The sequence below is a fragment of the Pipistrellus hanaki genome, assembly GCF_964339955.1.
Source record: "Pipistrellus hanaki genome assembly, chromosome: 7".
Taxonomy (NCBI): Eukaryota; Metazoa; Chordata; class Mammalia; order Chiroptera; family Vespertilionidae; genus Pipistrellus; species Pipistrellus hanaki.
Genome location: NC_140509.1, coordinates 53,006,493 through 53,025,336, shown reverse-complemented (window position 1 = coordinate 53,025,336; position 18,844 = coordinate 53,006,493). Strand labels below are relative to the sequence as shown.

General features: G+C 35.1%; 1 protein-coding gene across 4 annotated transcripts in view; it reads left to right on the top strand.

Moving 5' to 3' along the window:
• The window catches only part of ATG5 (autophagy related 5), an 85,281-nt gene that overhangs the window by 12,608 nt on the left and 53,829 nt on the right, over positions 1-18,844 (top strand). For 3 of the 4 annotated variants that reach the window (XM_084890511.1, XM_084890514.1, XM_084890512.1), the window contains one exon: positions 10,223-10,301. The exons of the other annotated variant lie outside the window; for it this stretch is intronic. In XM_084890511.1, the coding sequence (XP_084746637.1) occupies positions 10,223-10,301 (79 nt within the window). The remainder of the gene's footprint in view (positions 1-10,222; positions 10,302-18,844) is intronic. 4 annotated transcript variants of the gene reach the window in all.

Genomic DNA, 18,844 nt, shown 5'->3' with positions numbered 1-18,844 from the left:
TTCTCTCTAAAATCAGAGGAAACATATCCTCCGGTGAGGATTAAAAAAATATCAAACCACATAAAACCAATACTACTGAGCTTTATGATCATATATCAGATTCATGACTCTTGAATGGTTCTAGACTTCAGGCAAGATAGATAATTAGTGTTTTTTTCTGGGTCTTTTTATTTCTCAGAAGAATTGGAGGTTTTGGAATAGGAAGGTGGCTTAAAAGAAGTATAAGAGGAGCAAGGGTCAGGAGAGTAGTGGAAAAGGAGAGAGGGGAAAAGATTGTAGGTGAGTAATAATAAGACATAGCTATGTTCTTGAAGTATAAGAGGAGCAATCTCTATATTCTAATTGGATATTATAATTGCATTGTTTATATGTATTTGTTATAGATTATTGTAAGAATCTGTGTGATTGACACCAGGCTTTGCTATTTTAACCATTGTAGAGCAGGATTTCTCAGCAAGGGTCCAATTGACACTTTGACCTGGATAATTCTTTGTTGGGGGAGGGCTACCCTGTACATTGTAGGATTTTTAGCAACAGCCCTTGCCTCTACCTACTAACACCAATAAATAGTCCCTCTAGTCGTGTTAATAGTGCTTTTCGGGGGTTGTAAAACCACCCCCCAATTGAGAGATCCTAGAAAAGATGGGAAACCTCAATTTAGCTTTTATAGTAAATGGTTGTTAAGTTATCATCCGTCAGATGCTGTTTTAATCTGTCTTGTATGGAGGCTATTTTTGTATTTGATATCGTTTGTATTCTATTGGTTTATATTCTACATATGCTGTCAATAAATAATATTTGGGCCCATATATCACTGTTACTACAGAATAATATCTTTGGCATAAATATATCATGTTCCTACTTTTGTCAGTATTTATTCCTTTGAATGTGTTATTAAACAGCGAAATTATTTCTCCTTTTAGAGAGCTTACGGTATATGAAAGTAATTGTGTTCATGGATCTTTGTTCATTTTAGTTTTTGGCGTGTTAACTTTTTAATGTATGTTACCACTTGCATAGTTACATCTTGCTTGCTGTAAGCTCATTGTATTTAATGGCTTTAGGTACACTTGCCTTTAGTATGGTTAGGTACTCCATATAAGGAATGAATAACTTTCAGAGGCATGAGTGTAATCCAGGATCTGGGCTAACTCTTAATCTTTTCTCTCTGTTCCCAACGATATTTTTTTTCCTGTGTTAAAAGAACTATCTTCCTGGAAATAGGCTATCAGTAAATACCTGTCATTTAATTAAGCGGTAAACCTCATAGGATAGGGTAATCATTGTGGCAGCTACTAGTGAAGCTTTCTAGGATTTGGGCTTTTGAGACCATACAAGTATCTTAAGAGTAGAGGAGCATTTATTTGAGAAGATTGATAGTTTCTTTCTTATACTTGACTAGAGGCCCAATGCACGAAATCCTGCATGAGTAGGGTCTCTAGGCTTAGCTGGCGATCTGTGGGGTAACTGGCGGGGTGACGGGTGGAGGAGGGGTGCTGGTACTCCCCTCCCCCCGCCACCACTATTGGTCGTCTCCCTCTGCAGGGCAAATGGCAGAATGATTGGGTGACCCCCCGCTGGCACCCACCTTGGCTGGTCTGGGGCCTGCTGGCCTGGGGCAGCTCCTGGTGGTCAGTGCACATCATAGCTACCGGTCATTCCACTAATCGTTCTGCTGTTCAGTCTATTTGCATATTAGTTTTTTATTATATAGGATTCTTTGGAGTTTTAAATAAATTCAAGTGAGAAAGTAAATTAAACACCAATTTAGACAACTTATTTTAAAAAAAGAAAGAAAGACCATGAATTGCTAATTCTTTTCCCTTTACAAGTCCTTTCCTATTTGTACTTATTGTTTTTATAATTGTTTAAATATCTGGATGAGATGCTTAAGCTGGGGCTTTGTACCGTAAGCAGTAGCATGTGAGATATGCTAAGTCAATGTTTGTTTAAGGAATGGATGAATCTAAATTAGTCTCTTTTATTGAGAAAACTGAGAAAACTAAAATAAATAAAATAACTTGTGCAAATAAGCAAGTAGGACCAGATTTTTGAGAGTCTTAGTTCAGTGCTCTTTCCATGACACCTGCTGATATTCTATTTGTCAGTTGTTTTCTCCAATTCTATATATTTTTTCTAATTGCTTATGTTAATTTGTCCAGATTAGAATAGCAGAATATTTAAGAGCAGTGTCATACACTTAAAGAGTACTTAATATGTTGTTGATTTGTAGTGAGATTCCAAGGAGGTTTTATCTGATTGATGCTTTAGCCTCTACAGTCTTTTGTCTGTTTAACTTTTTAAAATCACTTAGAAAGAGGAAAGGGCTGATCTAACTCAAATGTAAGGATATTAGTGTGGGTTTTTTTTTTTGTTTTGTTTTGTTTTTTTTTTTTTTTTTTTTTTTGTGTGTGTGTGTGTGTGTGTGTGTTTTCCTTTTCTTTTTAGAGTGATTTGAGTTGATTAGTCAGCAGAGGGTGCTCTAACATTGCATTTTAAAGAGTGAAGTTTCTTGTACCATACATAACTCAAGTGTTCAAAATTTGTTTGATACTTTTATATTACTTATTTTAAGAGAATAGTTCTGAAGAATACTTCATAGTATACCCTAATACTGGTTTAGATTTTAGACCTTCAGATACAAAACTTAGAAAAGCTTCTCTTTTTGTCAACAATAAAACAAGTCTGTCTAACGGGATATTATTTTGTGTTAATTGACTTATTTTCAGGACTTGTTGAAAAGAAGAAATTGAAACTTTTGAATTAAATAAAGAAGCAAATACTAATGTTGATTTTAAGCATAGATGTAGTAGAATGACCCAGAATTTAATAGTGTACCTAGGTGATTTCAAAAGTAAATTTTAACAAAACAACTTTAACATCTTAATCATAAATATTATGAAGGCACTTCTCCATTTTAATCATTTTTCTAAGATTGTACATTTCTAGAATTTTATAAATTATTCTGTAAACTAGATATTTGAAATATGGATTACTTATAGCATTTTATACATGCAATAGTCCATTGGTTATTTTTGTACTTTTTTATACATCAGAACAGGCGTAGAAAGCTGTAAATCACAGTGCTAGTCTACAGTTGTTTGTGCCATGGATAAAGGCAAAATTGATTGCAATCATTGAATTACTTTGGTTTACATTTTAGTTACATCTTTTTTTTTTTTTTTTTTTTTTTTTTTTTTTTTTTTTAGTATTATTCGATGAAAGCAGCAAGCTTATGAACAGGCTGCATTTATTTCAGTGAAATGGCGTGGGACAATAGTTCTCTAGTATATGGGAAGATTCCTGTCAGTGCTGATTTTAGACTATTGGCTTGCTGTCTGACTGCAGATGTTTAGACTAGAATGAGCACCCTTGGCTGGCGTCAGAGCATATCCATTATTGCTATGCTGTGAGCCAGTTGTGTATATGTATGTTAGCACTAATGAAAGGGTAAAGAAGAAACAACCTTATGCAAAGAAAAATGAAAATATTAATTTATTTTAAAAATTGAATTTAGAAAAAACAAGAGCAGTTTAAGGAAGAGAAAGAAAATGAATAAAATGTGAAAATAGACCTAACACTAAATATTCTGGTGCAACCATTTTTTTAGGGCAATATAGATTGAACCTTTAGCTAGTTGGATCCTCTTCTGATATATATATCCCAGGTTCAAATCCTCACCACTTCCTTTGTTATTTAATTTAGGTTAGATTGGCAGTAGTAACAATGGCTACATTATGATTTACTTATAGTTATATTATAGTTATAGGGTATGTGGTTTCTATTTTGGGTTAGGAACCTCTTAACAAAATTATCTAGAATATCTGTTTAGAGGAATTATGCAAGTTTGTACTTTTGAAGTCCTTATAATCAGATTATAGTATAAGAGAAATTTAGTATCTTTAATGTTTGCTAATTCTGTTTTCTTTTAAAGATTTTCTTGCATATTAATAGGTTCGTTAAAAAGAAATAATCTTAGAATCAATTAAGATACTGTATTTTTTTGGAGTTAGTATTCTTGCATCAGAATCATTCTAATATAAACATCTGCCACATATGAACCATATACTTTTACAATAGAAATAAGTAGTTATGGCCTATTGGTTTGGCTCAGTGGATAGAGCATTGGCTTACAGACTGAAGGGTCCCAGGTTTGATTCCCGTCAAGGACACAAGCCCAGGTTGGGGGCTCGATCCTCAGTGGGGGAATGAAGGGGTGCAGGAGGCAGCCGATCAATGATTCTCTCTCATTATTGATGTTTCTATCTCTCTCTCTCCTTCCCTTCCTCTCTGAAATCAATAAAAAAATATTAAAAAAAGAAATAGTTATTTAATTCTTAAGTTTTTATATTTTTGGAATTCTTGTTTATATTAATAATTCATCTGAAGTATTAGAAATAATAATATTTAAATTGCCATCATAATTCTCCGTATATCAGAAAGAAGTTAGAATCATTTATCACTTGACTTCAATGAATTTTAAAATATATATATATTTAAATCACTTTATAAATAATTTAGAGAAGTAAGGATAAAGGAATAGTGTATAATAACTTTATCAGAAAATTTAGAAAGTATTTAAATACAGCAAATTTACATTTCCATCCCACTTTTTCCTGGTTTTTAATTTTTATATTATATATCTGAAATGGTCAATATCCTCTGACTGCAAGAACTGCTCATCAGTTGCCATACATTCAAATGACCTTTCTGTTGAATGACTAAGTGAATAAGAATGCCATATGATATTCTTAGAATTATATTGTTTATTAGTTCTTGAGTTCTATAAAATTAATTTACTATCGGGTGTGGAACATCCAGTCTGAGGGCAATATAAGTCCCATGAAATCATTTGGTCTGGCTCAGTCTAGGTATTAAGGGTGAATTAATTAAATGTTTGACCAAATACAGCAGGCTAATTTTTTAAGTTGATAACTTTGCATGGCCTTTGAATGATGTAGGACAGTGTTTCCCAACCTTCTCTCATGATGAGAATCACCTGGTGGAGTTGTTAAAACACAGATTCCTGAATCCCAACTAAGAAGTGCTAAACTAGAATTTTTGAGAACATATAGGTAAAATTGCATACCTAACTTAGTGCTCTGTATATAAAATCTGTCTTAGAGCACTAGTTAAGTATACAATTTTACCTATATGTTCCCAAAAATTCTAGTTTAGCACTTCTTAGTTGGGATTCAGGAATCTGTGTTTTAACAACTCCACCAGGTGATTCTCATCATGAGAGAAGGTTGGGAAACACTGATGTATGAGATATCCAAATAGCCCTTTTCAGAAAAAAGATTTCTTACCCGTCACTAGTATATCATCTAAAGACTCATAGTCTGAGATTTCATTTTAAGTGATCAGTTTAAAGTCTAAGGTACTGATATTTGTCTCTGCAAAAATCTTCTGATTTATCTAACAAGTGTGTAACATCTTCCTCTTAATTTTCTTCTCTCTATTATGGATAGGAAATAATGACATTTTAAATTTTCAGCTGTATTATTGATGGCTAAAGTAGACTCCAAAGGTAAAGTCTGATTCTTTTTTTAAACTTTATTGAACTATGACATAATATTTTAGATGACACATTACGAAAATGGAAAAAAGAATACTTTATTGTATCATCCTTTTAGGCATGCCATTATTGTTCTAAATTCTTACTATTTTAGTCATTTTTAGCATTAGTTGGGAATAATTGCTAAGTGTGATGATGAAATAAAATGTTTAAAGATAGAGAAAAGACAAGATCACTAAGATCCCATAAAACATCATAGATTTATAAAAAGGGTCCAGTAGATCCTTGTGTAAATTAGTAGATAAAGTTTTCGTCTTTTTAAAAAAATGAGTTTTCTGTGTGGTTTTTGTAAATCCTTTAAGAAAAATGAAAGTAATGAAGTGCTAAACCTAAAATAAAGGTGCTCAGAAAAGACATTCAGAACCTAATTGGATCTATTGGATCTTTTTTCTTTTCCTAATTTAAAAAAATATATATTTTTATTGATTTCAGAGAGGAAGGGAGAGGGAGAGAGAAATATCACTGATGAGAGAGAATCATTGATCAAAAGCCTCCTGCACGCCTCCTACTGGGGATCGAGCTCGCAACCTGGGCATGTGCACTGTCCAGGAATCCACCTTGACCTCCTGGTTCATAACCTGAATCAACCACTGAGCATACCAGCTGGGCAATGGAATCTTTGTGGTAAACTGAGGGTTAACTATTTTGTGGCTCTTTGATTTATGCATTCATAAGTAGCTACTTTGTTCAAGATTCTGTGCGCTTACAGTCATGTTTATTTTAATATTGAGGGTAAACAATAATTGATTATGAATCTTTTTGTGTTTAACTTGTATCCTGACCCAAATAATTATTATTCATTAAAAATATATTTGATTTTATATGACATTATTGATTACTTTTAAAGTAATATTTGACTTGAGAATTTACATACAGTTTCATTGTGAATGGCAGAGAATGTGCACAATACTGCATTGCTAGCTATTTTATGGGACCACTGGTGAATCTATCCAATGGATCAACTACTTAATTTGTTAAAGAGATTCTATGATTATATGTGCAGTACTATATAGAATTTGGAAAGCAATAGTTCCTGTTAGCTTAAATATTCACATTCATTCTTAACTTATTTGTACATATCTAAGATACCTAAGAGGAAAACTAAAAAAAAGAAAAGAAAGACTGAAGACTAAAAAAGGTCAGATGTACCAGTTAATAATGTGGATTTTATAATAAAAGGAAATGATAATTTAAAGAGAAACATCAAAAGTGCTTTATTCAAAGTAATGTCCATCACTAGGTACACAATTATCTTTCAGGTAATTTGTGTATACCGTCCCAATAGAACTTTTCTTGTTTTGAGACAAACTATTCAGAGACACAGTTTTCGACTTCTTCATATGTTTTGAAGTACTGCTCAGAAAGTGCATGTGCCATCGATCAGAACAGGTGGTAATCTAAAGGAGCAAGGTCTAGTGAATACAGCGGGTGGGTTAATACTTCCCAGGCAAGATCTTTTAACGTGTCCTTAACTGGTTTTGAAGTGTGTAATGGTCTGTCATCATGAAGCAAAATTACTTTGCCGTGTCTTCTGGCACATTCTGGATGTTTCATAATCAAAGCATGGTTCAAATTGATTTTTTGTTGTCGGTAGTGATCAGTATTAATGGTTTCACCTGGCTTTAGAAGCTCATCATGCACCACACCTTCCTGATCCCACCAAATGCAGAGCATTGTCTTCTTTCTGAAGTGATTTGGCCTTGCAGTCGATGTTGGTGGTTAACCTGGATCAATCCATGATTTTATGCATTTAGGATTCTCAAAATAAATCCACTTTTCATCACCAGTCACAATTCGATGCAAAAAAGACTTTCTTTTGTGCTGTTGAAGCAACATTTTACTGATGACTTTCGGTTTTCCATTTGTTTTTCTTTCTGTTGATATGGCACCCATTTTCCTTCCTTTAAAATTTTTCCCATTGCTTGTAAACAATTGGGAATTGTTTGCTGAGCAACGTTTAATCTTTCTGCAAGTTGTTTTAGAGTTTGACATGCATCTTTATCCAATAATGCTTGTAATTGTTGTTCTTCAAACTTTTTCGGTTGACCTGAACATTGTCTTTCACATCGAAATCATCACTTTTAAAGCATTTAAACCTGCATTCACAAGTATGTTGAGATGGAGCATGTTCACCATAAGCTTCCCAAAGTATATGATACTTTTTCTTCAAAATAAAGTAATGAAGTAAGATTTACACAAATGTTCTTTTTTTTGGCATGAAATTCGACATTTTTAAGCATAAAAATATCTGTGATGTTAACACCTTCAAAAATTTGACATATGAAGTTTTGAAGCCTGCTGTCAATACAAGAAAATAGTGTACTTATCAAATCGCATATATATCAACATATGTGTAATTCCATCTATTGAAAAAAATCTGCATTATGAACCAGTACACCTGTAAAAGTACAAGGCCTTATGTAAAACTTATACAATTTTAAGAGTTCAGAGAAAGGGACCAGAAAGGACTAAAATCTATAATTTGTCACTAGTGCAATATTTTTGTTGTTTTTTAATTGTTTTTTATTTTAGGTTTTGATTCAGGCCAGAATCTTTTGTTTTCAGAATATCCTGAACGAAACATTCTATTATTTAGGTAGTCCAAAATTTCCTTCAGTATTCATTTCTATTTGTGAAAGATTCGTAATAGATGCTGAGCTTTGAATAGAGAGAAGTTTAAGGATTATTAAGAAATACAACTCATGTGACTAAAGCTACCCACTGTCTTATTTTACTAGTAGGACATTCATTCTAAATAAATATATGATCTCTAGAGACTGATGACTTTTCCACAACTATATTACGTAGACATAAGAAAGCATAAATAGTATTAGCTGATATTTGAATCTTGCTGAGATAATGTATTGGGTCACTCATTTTTAGAGAAATAAGATATATTTTCAAACTTTTTAGTTCTTAAATTTAGGAGTGACTCACTAATATATGGGAAACAATAGGACTATACATAATACCAAGCAGTCCTCTTTTGCCATTTTTGGGAGTATTATTTAATTTTGATTTACTGAATAAGCTATTTTAGGTTCTTTAAAAGGGTGATATAAAAAATAAGGTATGTACATTAAAATCAGCAAGGTTTGTATTATTTTGCTTATCTATATACACTAAGTGGCCAGATTATTATGATCTCTTAATGCATTCATTTTGTGTGTGTACACACACACATATATACATGTATACACATATACACATATATACATATACATATGTAGTAGAGGCATGAATTCGTGCATGGGTGGGGTCCAGCCAGCCTGGTCAGGGTGGAGGGGACATGGGTTGTTAGCCGACCTGCCTGCTGGTTGAACTCCTGGTTGAGGGGATAATTTGCATATTAGCTTTTTATTATATAGGATATATACTGTGTGGCCAGATTATTACACGTTCAGAGGATCATAATAAATTGGCCACTCAGTGTATATAAAAGCCTAATTAACTGTTATGACCAAATGACTGGAATGACTGGAATGACTAGTCGCTATGATGCACACTGACCACCCGGAAGAAGATGCTCAATGCAGGAGCTGCCCTCTGGTGGTCAGTGCACTCAGCCAGAAGCCGGGCTCATGGCTGGCGAGTGCAGCTGCGGTGGCAGCGGAGGTGGCAGCAGGTGTAGTGGGGCTGGGATGAGTGGCAGTGGAGCTGCGCCCAGCCCCAGCTGCCTGCCACTTTGGCACTGCTATATCTCCTGAGGGGTCTCAGATAGTGAGAGGGCGCAGGCCAGATTGAGGGATCCCATCCGTGCATGAAGCCAGGCTCATGGCTGGTGAGCACAGTGGCAATGGCAGGGCCCTCTCCCTCCTCCGCTGCAGGCAGCCAATAAGAAGCTAGGGGTCCTGGACTGTGAGAGCTCAGGACTGCGAGAGGGTGCAGTCTGGGATGAGGGATCCCGCTCCCCCCCCCTCCCCGCCCCCCACACACGATTTTTATGCACTGGGCCTCTAGTTGCTAAATAATTTGGTTCACTGTGAGTAATGGTTATATTAGGAAACATTCTCTTATTTAAGAAATCCAATTTTTTTTAAACATTCAAATTCGATTACAAAAGAATATTCAGTCATTTTAGAAAATTTTCACATATTGTTATATGGAAAAAGTAGATTATAGCCTAATCTATATTTAGATGTGTATGTATAAGTAAAAGACTGAAGATTTAGATGCTATAATATTAATAACCACTACAAAATAAGTGATTGCATGTTCTTTTAGCTGCTCTTTTTAATTCCCAGAATTTTCTAAAATTTTAAGTTGTTTTAAAAATCAAAAATATATTTAAATAAGCTTTATAAAACAGGTTGCCCAATATGAATACTGGGATGATAATTAGGTATTATTGAAGTGTAACATAATAGTGCTCCTGGCTAATAAAAGATGCCTTAGCACAATCCTATTATGTACATTCAGGCTTCCCTGGGGAATGAAATGATTAGAAGAGAAACCACCTGCTGCCTGAAAATTATACAGTACCATATTAGCTCAGGCATAACAGTATAAAATGTCACCTCTTTGTGATAATGTGGCTAAAGTCCCCTGATACTTGATGTTAAAACATGCTGGAAATTTATTTTGGAGTTGTAGTTATAACTTTAAATATTTACTCTTTCTTAAAATATACTCTTTCATTTTTAGGCATTATCCAATTGGTTTGCTATTTGATCTTCTTGCATCAAGTTCAGCTCTTCCTTGGAACATCACAGTACATTTTAAGGTATAGTTTAAATAGCATTTCCCATTTGTCCCACTTGTGCTTAGTAAGTAGACTTAGAATAGAATTTTTTAAAAAGCGAAGTTGTTTATTGCTTTTCCCGTGGCACTTTTTAATTGCTAAGCTGACATTTGTGTTTATTTATAAAATATTTTCAATTTCTTCCTATTGGCAGAACCATTTAAACATTTAATATATAAATACCTATTCTTTGTTGGAACCAAATACACTTTAAAATTTATAATATTTTGGAATATTTATATTCATTAAAAATACATCTCAAATAGGAAGAGCAAATTTCTCATTGTGGATGTGGGCATGGGAGTAAGGAAGGAGAAAACTTAAAACTGGGTAACTCTAAGGCCGTTTTGATTGAATTGAGGGAAGGGTTAGGAGACATAAGTTTAAAGAATTGAACTAATTCTGTTTTGAGAAATATTAATTACCATAATTTTAAAGAGACCAGGCTAGATTTATTGTAACCTAATTTTGCCTCAATATTTTATAAAATGCTGGTCCATCTTTTCCTGATTCTCCATCTCTCATCCCCCAAGCAATTCACAAACACTTCTGAAGATTGAACCGCCTCTATTACTTGATCTATGAGCACTGATACTGAAATGGAAATAGTGAGAGAGGGGCTTGTTAAGAGTTTGAAAAGTCATTTAGGTGTTTGATTTGTTTTCCCCTAAGGTGCCTGTTCAAAGTCATTGCCCAAAGGAGGCTCACTCGTTTTTTCCTAAAATGCTTTCCTCCCCATCTTACTGAAATTGAATTTGTGAGCCATTGGGATTTATTTCTCTATTGTTTGCACTAATATGCTTTGGATAGTACCATGTTACCAAAGATTTTAGTTACCACGGAATCATACAGAATGAAGACATGCTTCCCATACATGTGTTTAACTTTCCATGGTAGCATGCAAAGCAAGGACTGTCTGTATATATTACAGTTTAGAATGGTATGAAGATAAAATTATTCTAAACGTAGAAAGAGTAGAAGTCCCATATTTCCTAACAAGTATTTCCTATATGTTGAAAAATAATTCCAATAATGAGTGTGTGTGTGTGTGTGTGTGTGTGTGTGTGTGTAATGTACTCTCAAATAATTTAGAATTTGTTAAAATATTTAATAGCTACTCTTTTATTTATTCATTTAACAAATATTGAGAGTTGGTTGTGTGTCAGCTAGGCAATATTCTAGGAGCTTGGGATGTATGAGTGAATGACACAAAGACACTTAGACACTTTGGTACCTACCTGGTACCACTACATACTAAGCCCTTTGTAATTATTGATGGAATGAGACAACGTGTTATAAGAATGATAGAGAAAGCTTTGAATTGTTAGAATTGGTATAGTGTAATGATTCTTAAAGGGCACTGTGAACCCATGGGAGTTTCCAAAATCTTTTCAAGGTATTCATGAGGTCCAATCTGTTTCTTTAATAATAAAAATGAAGATGCTATTTTTCCTTTCCACTGTACTTATAATTGTACTGGTCTGCAGAAGTGTTGCTGGGTAAAACTATTGGCACTTTAGCACCAACCAAGGCAGTGCACCAAACTACTAGTATTCTTCACTGCCATGCACTGACTGTTCTGGCTGAAGCAGTACACATTAATTATTATTAATCTTGACTTTTCAGTGCATTTCATTTTAATCTCTAGTGAAATGAAATGGGAAGTGCACGTCAAACATTTTGCTGTATGGCAAATATTGTGTTGTCCTAAGGAAAAGCACTTGTACCCTTATTTGAGTTGCACGCTGAGCAAGCCACTTTTTTTCATGAAACAGCAATTTTAATTTAAAAGAGTAACTATAGACAAAACTGTTTTTAGAGTTGGGTATTTGTCAGACAGTTTCATGAAAATAAACAAAGTGAGCCTCTCTTGCAAGTAAAACAAATGACAGTATTTATTGCCAGTGACAAAACTTGAACTTTTAAAATGAAAATTAGAATTTTGGAAAACATGTATCTGCTACCATGAGCTTGACAGTTTTATTCTTAAAAGAATTTTTGATGAGGTTTATAGTCATTTTAACAAATCTGATTTTTAAGAAATCTTACGTAATGAAATATGTCAACATTTGGAAATCTTCATTAACTCACTAAACAGATATTTTACAAATGGTAAATGCATGTTAAAAAATTGTGCTGTGTTAAAAGATCCATTCAAAGTTCTAAGGTTGGATTTTTAGTGCTTGGGAAGGCACTACCTCTGGTCCTGGCTGGTACTTGTTCTTTAAGTATACTTGTAGGACTGACTACACCCCTTTTTTGATGGACTAGTTCTTTCTTGCTAGGCCAAGAGCTACTGTATTTCTCAGGTAATATACCATATCCCAGCTTCTTCCACTGTGCATTGATGACATAGGCAGTGATTTCTTATGTAACACTTAAAGCACAACAAACCAAACAAAAAACAGATATATTGGATTTCATCAAAATGAAAAACTTTCATGCAAGTGAAAATACAACCTGCAGAATAGGAGAACATATTTGCAAACTCACATTTCTAATAAGGAATTCGTATCCAGGATATACAAAAAACTCATTGAATTCAAATAATAAAAAAGTAAATAGTCAATTAAAAATGGGTAAAGGATTTATATAGAGATTTCTCCAAACATGATACAGCGAAGGACAGTAAAAGATGTTCAGAATAATTAGTCTTTAGGGAAATGCAAAGAAAGACTTCAGTTGCCCTGGTCAGTGTGGCTCAATTGGTTGGTGGTGTCCCAAGCACTGAAAGGTTACCGGTTCGATTCATAGTCAGGGCACATACCCAGTTTGTGGGCTTGATCCCCAGTTGGGGTCTTTTGCAGGAGGCAGCGATCAATGCTTTGCTCTTACATAGATGTTTTTCTCTCACCTTCTCTTTTCCTCTCTCTCTAAAAAAAGTCAATTAAAAATATTTTAAAAAGACTCCAATAAGTTACTTTTTCACACCCACTAAGATAGCTATAATTTAAAAATTGGACAGTTGTGGACTAATTGATACTACCATGTGTTATGTTACTATTGGGAAAGTAAAATGATGCAGCCATTCTGTAGAGCAGTCTGGCAGTTCTGCAAATGGTTAAACATAGACTTGTGGTATGACACACTAATTACTCTAATAGTTACGTACCCAAGGGAATTGAAAAACATATGTCTACCCCCAAACTAGTACATTATGTTGGTAGCAGCATTAGTCATAGTGGCCAAAAAGTGGAAGCATCCCAAATGCTTATCAACTGAAAAAAATATGTGTTCATATAACAGAATATAATTTATTCATGAAAAGGAGTGAGGTACTGATATATACTTTAGTATAGATGAACCTTATACTTAAGAGAAAAAAAGGAGACACAAAGGCTTCAATTATATGATTTATATATGAAGTGTTCAGAATATGAAAATCTTTAGAAAAAGTATATTAGTGGTTTTTAAGAGCTGGAGAGAGGGCAGAATGGAGTGGCTGCTTACAGTATATTAGTGGCTGCTTAAGGTTTCTGGTGTGATGAAAATATGTAGTTAGATAGTGATGGTTGCACAACCTTGTAAATATACTGAAAACACTGATTTGCACTCCTTAAAATGGATGGCGAGTTTTAAGTGAATTGTATATGAATTATATCTCAATTATAAAATAATGGTTACTAATTTTCCATATTTGGGAGAAAAAAAGTCAATGTGTATCACAGAAGCTCAGCAAATCCCAAGGAAGTAAATATATAGAACACTACACCCGGGCACATCATAATTAAACTGCTGAAAACCAGTTTTAAATGGAAAGTCTTAAAAGTAGACATACAAAGATGACACATGACATAAGAGAACAGTAAGGTGAATAATGGCTGACTTAGCATCAAGCAGTGGAGATCAAAAGACAATGAAATGACATCTTAAAGGATTGAAAAAACTACTAGCAGGAATGAAGAGCTCTGGCAATGGTAAATATAAAAGATAACCTCTTTTCACTTTAAAAGAAAAATGACTGTTTAAAGCAAGAATAATACAGTTTTAAGGAAGGTTAATAATTTTGTGCTGTGATTCACCTAAAACAGTGCTTAGAGGGAATTTAAGACTTTTTTATATTTGTATGGAAACACTACCAATAACGGGAATGAAAAATGGGATTTTGCTACAGTTCCTACAGCTATTTAAAGGATAGTAGGAAATATCATGAAAAATTTTATGCCAGCAAATTTGACAAATGAACAAATTCAATGAAAATACAACTTATCAAACTGACGCAAGAAGTAGCAAATATGAATAGCCCCTTCTTAATGTATAAAGAACAAATTTCTCATAGTAAAACTTCTTGCTTAGTTTCATTAATGAATTCTGATATTTAAGAAATAAATAATATCAATCTTTACATATGGTTTAGTAAATAAAAGAAAGGGGAATGTTTCCCAAGTTGCTTTGCAGGCCAGAATAACTCTGAACTAAAACCTGTTAAAGATATTAAAAGAAAAAAATAACTTCTAACCAGTATCACTCATGAACATAATGGTAGATGCAAATACTCTCATAAAAATACTAGCAAATCGAGTATTTTTTGGATAAGGCACCATGACCATGTTGAGATCATCTCAGGAATGATCAGGGTGATTCAACTTTTCAAATATCAATTAATCAATGTAATTCAACACATTAATTAGGGAAAAAAGCAGAAAAATTATATGTTTGGATTAAATAGATGCAGAAAAACCTTTTGAGGAAATTTAGTTCCCATTTGTTATCAAAAGGCTTTAGCAAGCTTTTGAATAGAAGGGAATTTTTCTCAATTTGACACAGTAAATATGAAAAGCCTACAACTAAAATTCATAGTAAATGGTGCTTCAATGAATGTTTTCACTCTAAGATCAGGAAATAGACAAAATTGTCCCCATCACTTTGACGCAGGCAGTTTTGGTTTTGCTCTTCTATTATAAAGGACTGTGCTATTAAAAAATCAAAGGATTTATGGGGAAAATATGTTGGGGCACAAAATTGAAAAACTTCTTTAGTGAAAAATGTAACCTAATAAAAGCATAGTTTTATAAATATTAATTAAGAAATACTTAAATGCTATAAAAATTATGGTACTTTGTGTTGAAAAAGACTAGACATTTGTTTGTAGGAATGAACATTGTGTTTGCTGCTTGTTAGTTGTGGTGAAAGGAAAGTTATCTGAAATTAGACAAAAGTAGAACATTGGCTGTGAATAGCTCATAATGTGGATTGAGGTAGCAAGTCTGCTTCTGAGAGATGTCTATTTTGTGTGGCTTGGTTTAGCTGGATTCAGTTTTCTGTGCTCACCTAGTATTTTTTATAGACAACATTTATTTATTTATTTATTTATTTATTTATTTTTAATATTTTTTATTGATTTTTGAACAGAGAGGAAGGGAGAGAGATAGAGAGTTAGAAACATCGATGAGAGAGAATCATCGATCAGCTGCCTCTTGCACACCCCCTGCTGGGGATATGCCTGCAACCAAGGTACATGCCCTTGACCGGAATCGAACCCGGGACCCTTCAGTCCCCAAGCCGACGCTCTATCCATTGAGCCAAACCGGTCTCGGCTTTTATAGACAATATTTATAAAGATAAACATGAACCAAAACCGGTTTATATCGGTGGACAGAGCGTCGGCCTGCGGACTGAAAGGTCCCAGGTTCAATCCCGTGAAGGGCATGTACCTTGGTTGTGGGCACATCCCCAGTAGGGGGTGTGCAAGAGGCAGCTGATCGATGTTTCTCTCTCATCGATGTTTTTAACTCTCTATCTCTCTCTCTTCCTCTCTGTAAAAAGTCAATTAAAAAAAAAAGATAAACATGAAATTTACATTGCTCTAATTGTCCCTTAATATATCTTTCTCTTAAACAGACAATTCATATATATGCATATATGAATATGTAATATGCATAATAATATTACATATATATACTAGAGGCCCGATACACAAAGATTCGTGTAAGACTAGGCCTTCCATCTCCTGGCTGCCTGCACTGGCTTCCCTTTGGCACCCAGGACCTGAGCTGCTTTGCTCCAGCTTCCTCCTCCACCCACTGGGACCAGGGCTGCTTTGCTCCTGCTACTGCCAGGCATCTGGGACTGGGGCAGCTTTGCTCCAGCTGGTCACTGCTGCCACCCACTGGGGCCGAACTCCCAGCTGAGGGTGGCACGCTGTCCCCTCCCACCCATCTGCGCATGCAGCTCCTCCTGAGCAGTCCTGAGTGATGCAGCCTCCTCCTGAGCCGGTTGTGAGGCCCGGCTAATTTGCATATTACCCGTTTTTATATATAGATGTTCTTATGGGAATAACCAATTAGCACAAGAAAAGGTGCTCAACATCTTAAGTCCTCAGGGAAATTTATTTAAAATCACAATGAGATATTGATTCGCACTTTAGTGTAATTAAAATAAAAAATATTGACAGTACCAATTTTCAGGATACGAGTAACTGATACATTGTTGGTGAGAGTATAAATTGTACTACCACCTTGGAGAACAGTTTGACAGATTTTAAATAAAATTAAACATAAACTTCCTCTATGACCCAACATGTTTTCTATATATATACCAAGAAAATTGAAAATATGTGCACAAAAGTCTTTAACACTAATGTCATAGCAGTTATCGTAATAACCAAAATCTGGATACAATCTTAATGTCTAACAGATTGGGAATTAACAGATAGTTGTAAGTTCATCGTATACTATTCAGCAACACAAAGGAACTAACTACTGATACACGCAGTAACAGATGAATTTCAGAAGTGTTAAGTGGAAGATGCTAGATTACCCAATACTACATAGTCTATGATTCTGTTTATATGCAGTTATAATAATAAGCAAAATTAGCCTCTGATGATAAAAAATTAGATCAGTCATTAGCTGGGATAGAAATGTGGGAACTGATTGCAAAGGGCACCAAAGAACTTTTGAGGGGTTATAGTAATATTCTGTACCTTGTTTGGGCTAACAGTTATGCAGTGTCAAAATTCATCTTAACTGTCCACTGCATTTTACTGCCTGTAAATCATATCAATAAATTTGAATTATTTTTTAAAGGTTATTGAGAGAGAACAGAGAGGTGAGAACAGTCATAGTGTCTCTGTCTTGTGGCGCTTACAGAATATAAATATAGAATCAACCAGAAGGGATTTGTGAAAATTTAACCTAGACTTGGAGAGTGAGAGAAACTTCCTGTAGAACATGATGTCTAAACTGAACTTGAAGGTTGAGGAGAACGGGTGGGCAGTTGTGGGGGGAGGGCAGGCGTGTAAATGGTAGAGAGATTATCGGCAAGGACAAAAAGTTACAGGTGCAGGACATAGATTGTGTAAATGCAGAAATGAGTATAGCTGAAAGAATGTTTGAGCAGATGACATATTCAGGATCATTGGAGTAGAGATTGTGGGTGGTGGGGGAGTGGGGAAAGAGAAGAGTATATGGAATGGGAGTAAGAGAATTTGCTGGAGAGGTTGGTTAGCAGAGATGTAAGTCATTCAGAAAATGGAAGGCTTTAGAAGTAGTTTGATTTTATCCTAAAGTAGCAGATCAGCTGAGTGATTTGTTTTAGGAAGATCACTGTGAATCCAAATATGAAGTATAAACGAAAGGGTGTAAGATTGCCTGGGAACCAGTTAGGAGGTTTTCAGAACAGTTCATTTTTAGTTTGTGCTGGAAAGTGGCAGTGGAAATGTTGAAAGTGGGTGGCTTAGATCTTCTTAGGATGTAGACTCAACAGAACTTGAGTGGATGCGGGAGTTTGTTTTTTTTTACTTATTCAGCTTTCCATGACTTAAGTTATTGAATGTTTTCTATTAATACAGTAATATGATTGGGCTATGATTAAATGATATTTTCTACCATTATTATCGAACTCTTTATTGAAGGACTTATAGAACAAAGTCTTTTCCTGTAAAATAACATTCGAATGTAATCATTAAGTATTTAGGTGTTATGGAGGAAGTAGTGTTGCATTGTGGTTAAGAGCTGGGACTATGAGGCAGACTAATATTAGCTCTACCACTTGCATGCTGTATGACTACTCCCTGAGCTTTAATTTTAAAAAAAATCTGTATAATAGCAATGACAGTAGTATTTAAAGGGTTATTATAAAGTTTAAATTATACTAATAAAAGGGTAATATGCAAATTGGCCATGAAACCCTCACAGTAACAACTGAACAGCAGGCTGCGTAGGGCAAGCAGGCCAGTGAGGGAGGGGGCAGTTGGGGGCAACCAGGCCGGCGGGGAGGGGGGCAGTGAGGGGCAACCAGGCTGGTGGGGGCAACAGTGAGGGGCGAGTAGGCTAGCGGGGGGGCCAGTTGTGGGCATCCAGGCCAGTGGGAGGGGGGCAGTTGGAGGCGACCAGGCTGGCAGGGGCACAGTTGGTGGTGACCAGGCCTGCAGGGGGGCAGTTGGGGGCGACCAGGCCAACTAGACTGGCAGGCAGAGGCAGTTAGGGGTGATCAGGCTGGCAATGGGGACAATTAGGGGCAATCAGGCAGGCAGGGAGGTGAGCACTCAGGAGCCAGTGGTTCTGGATTGTGAGTCAGACATC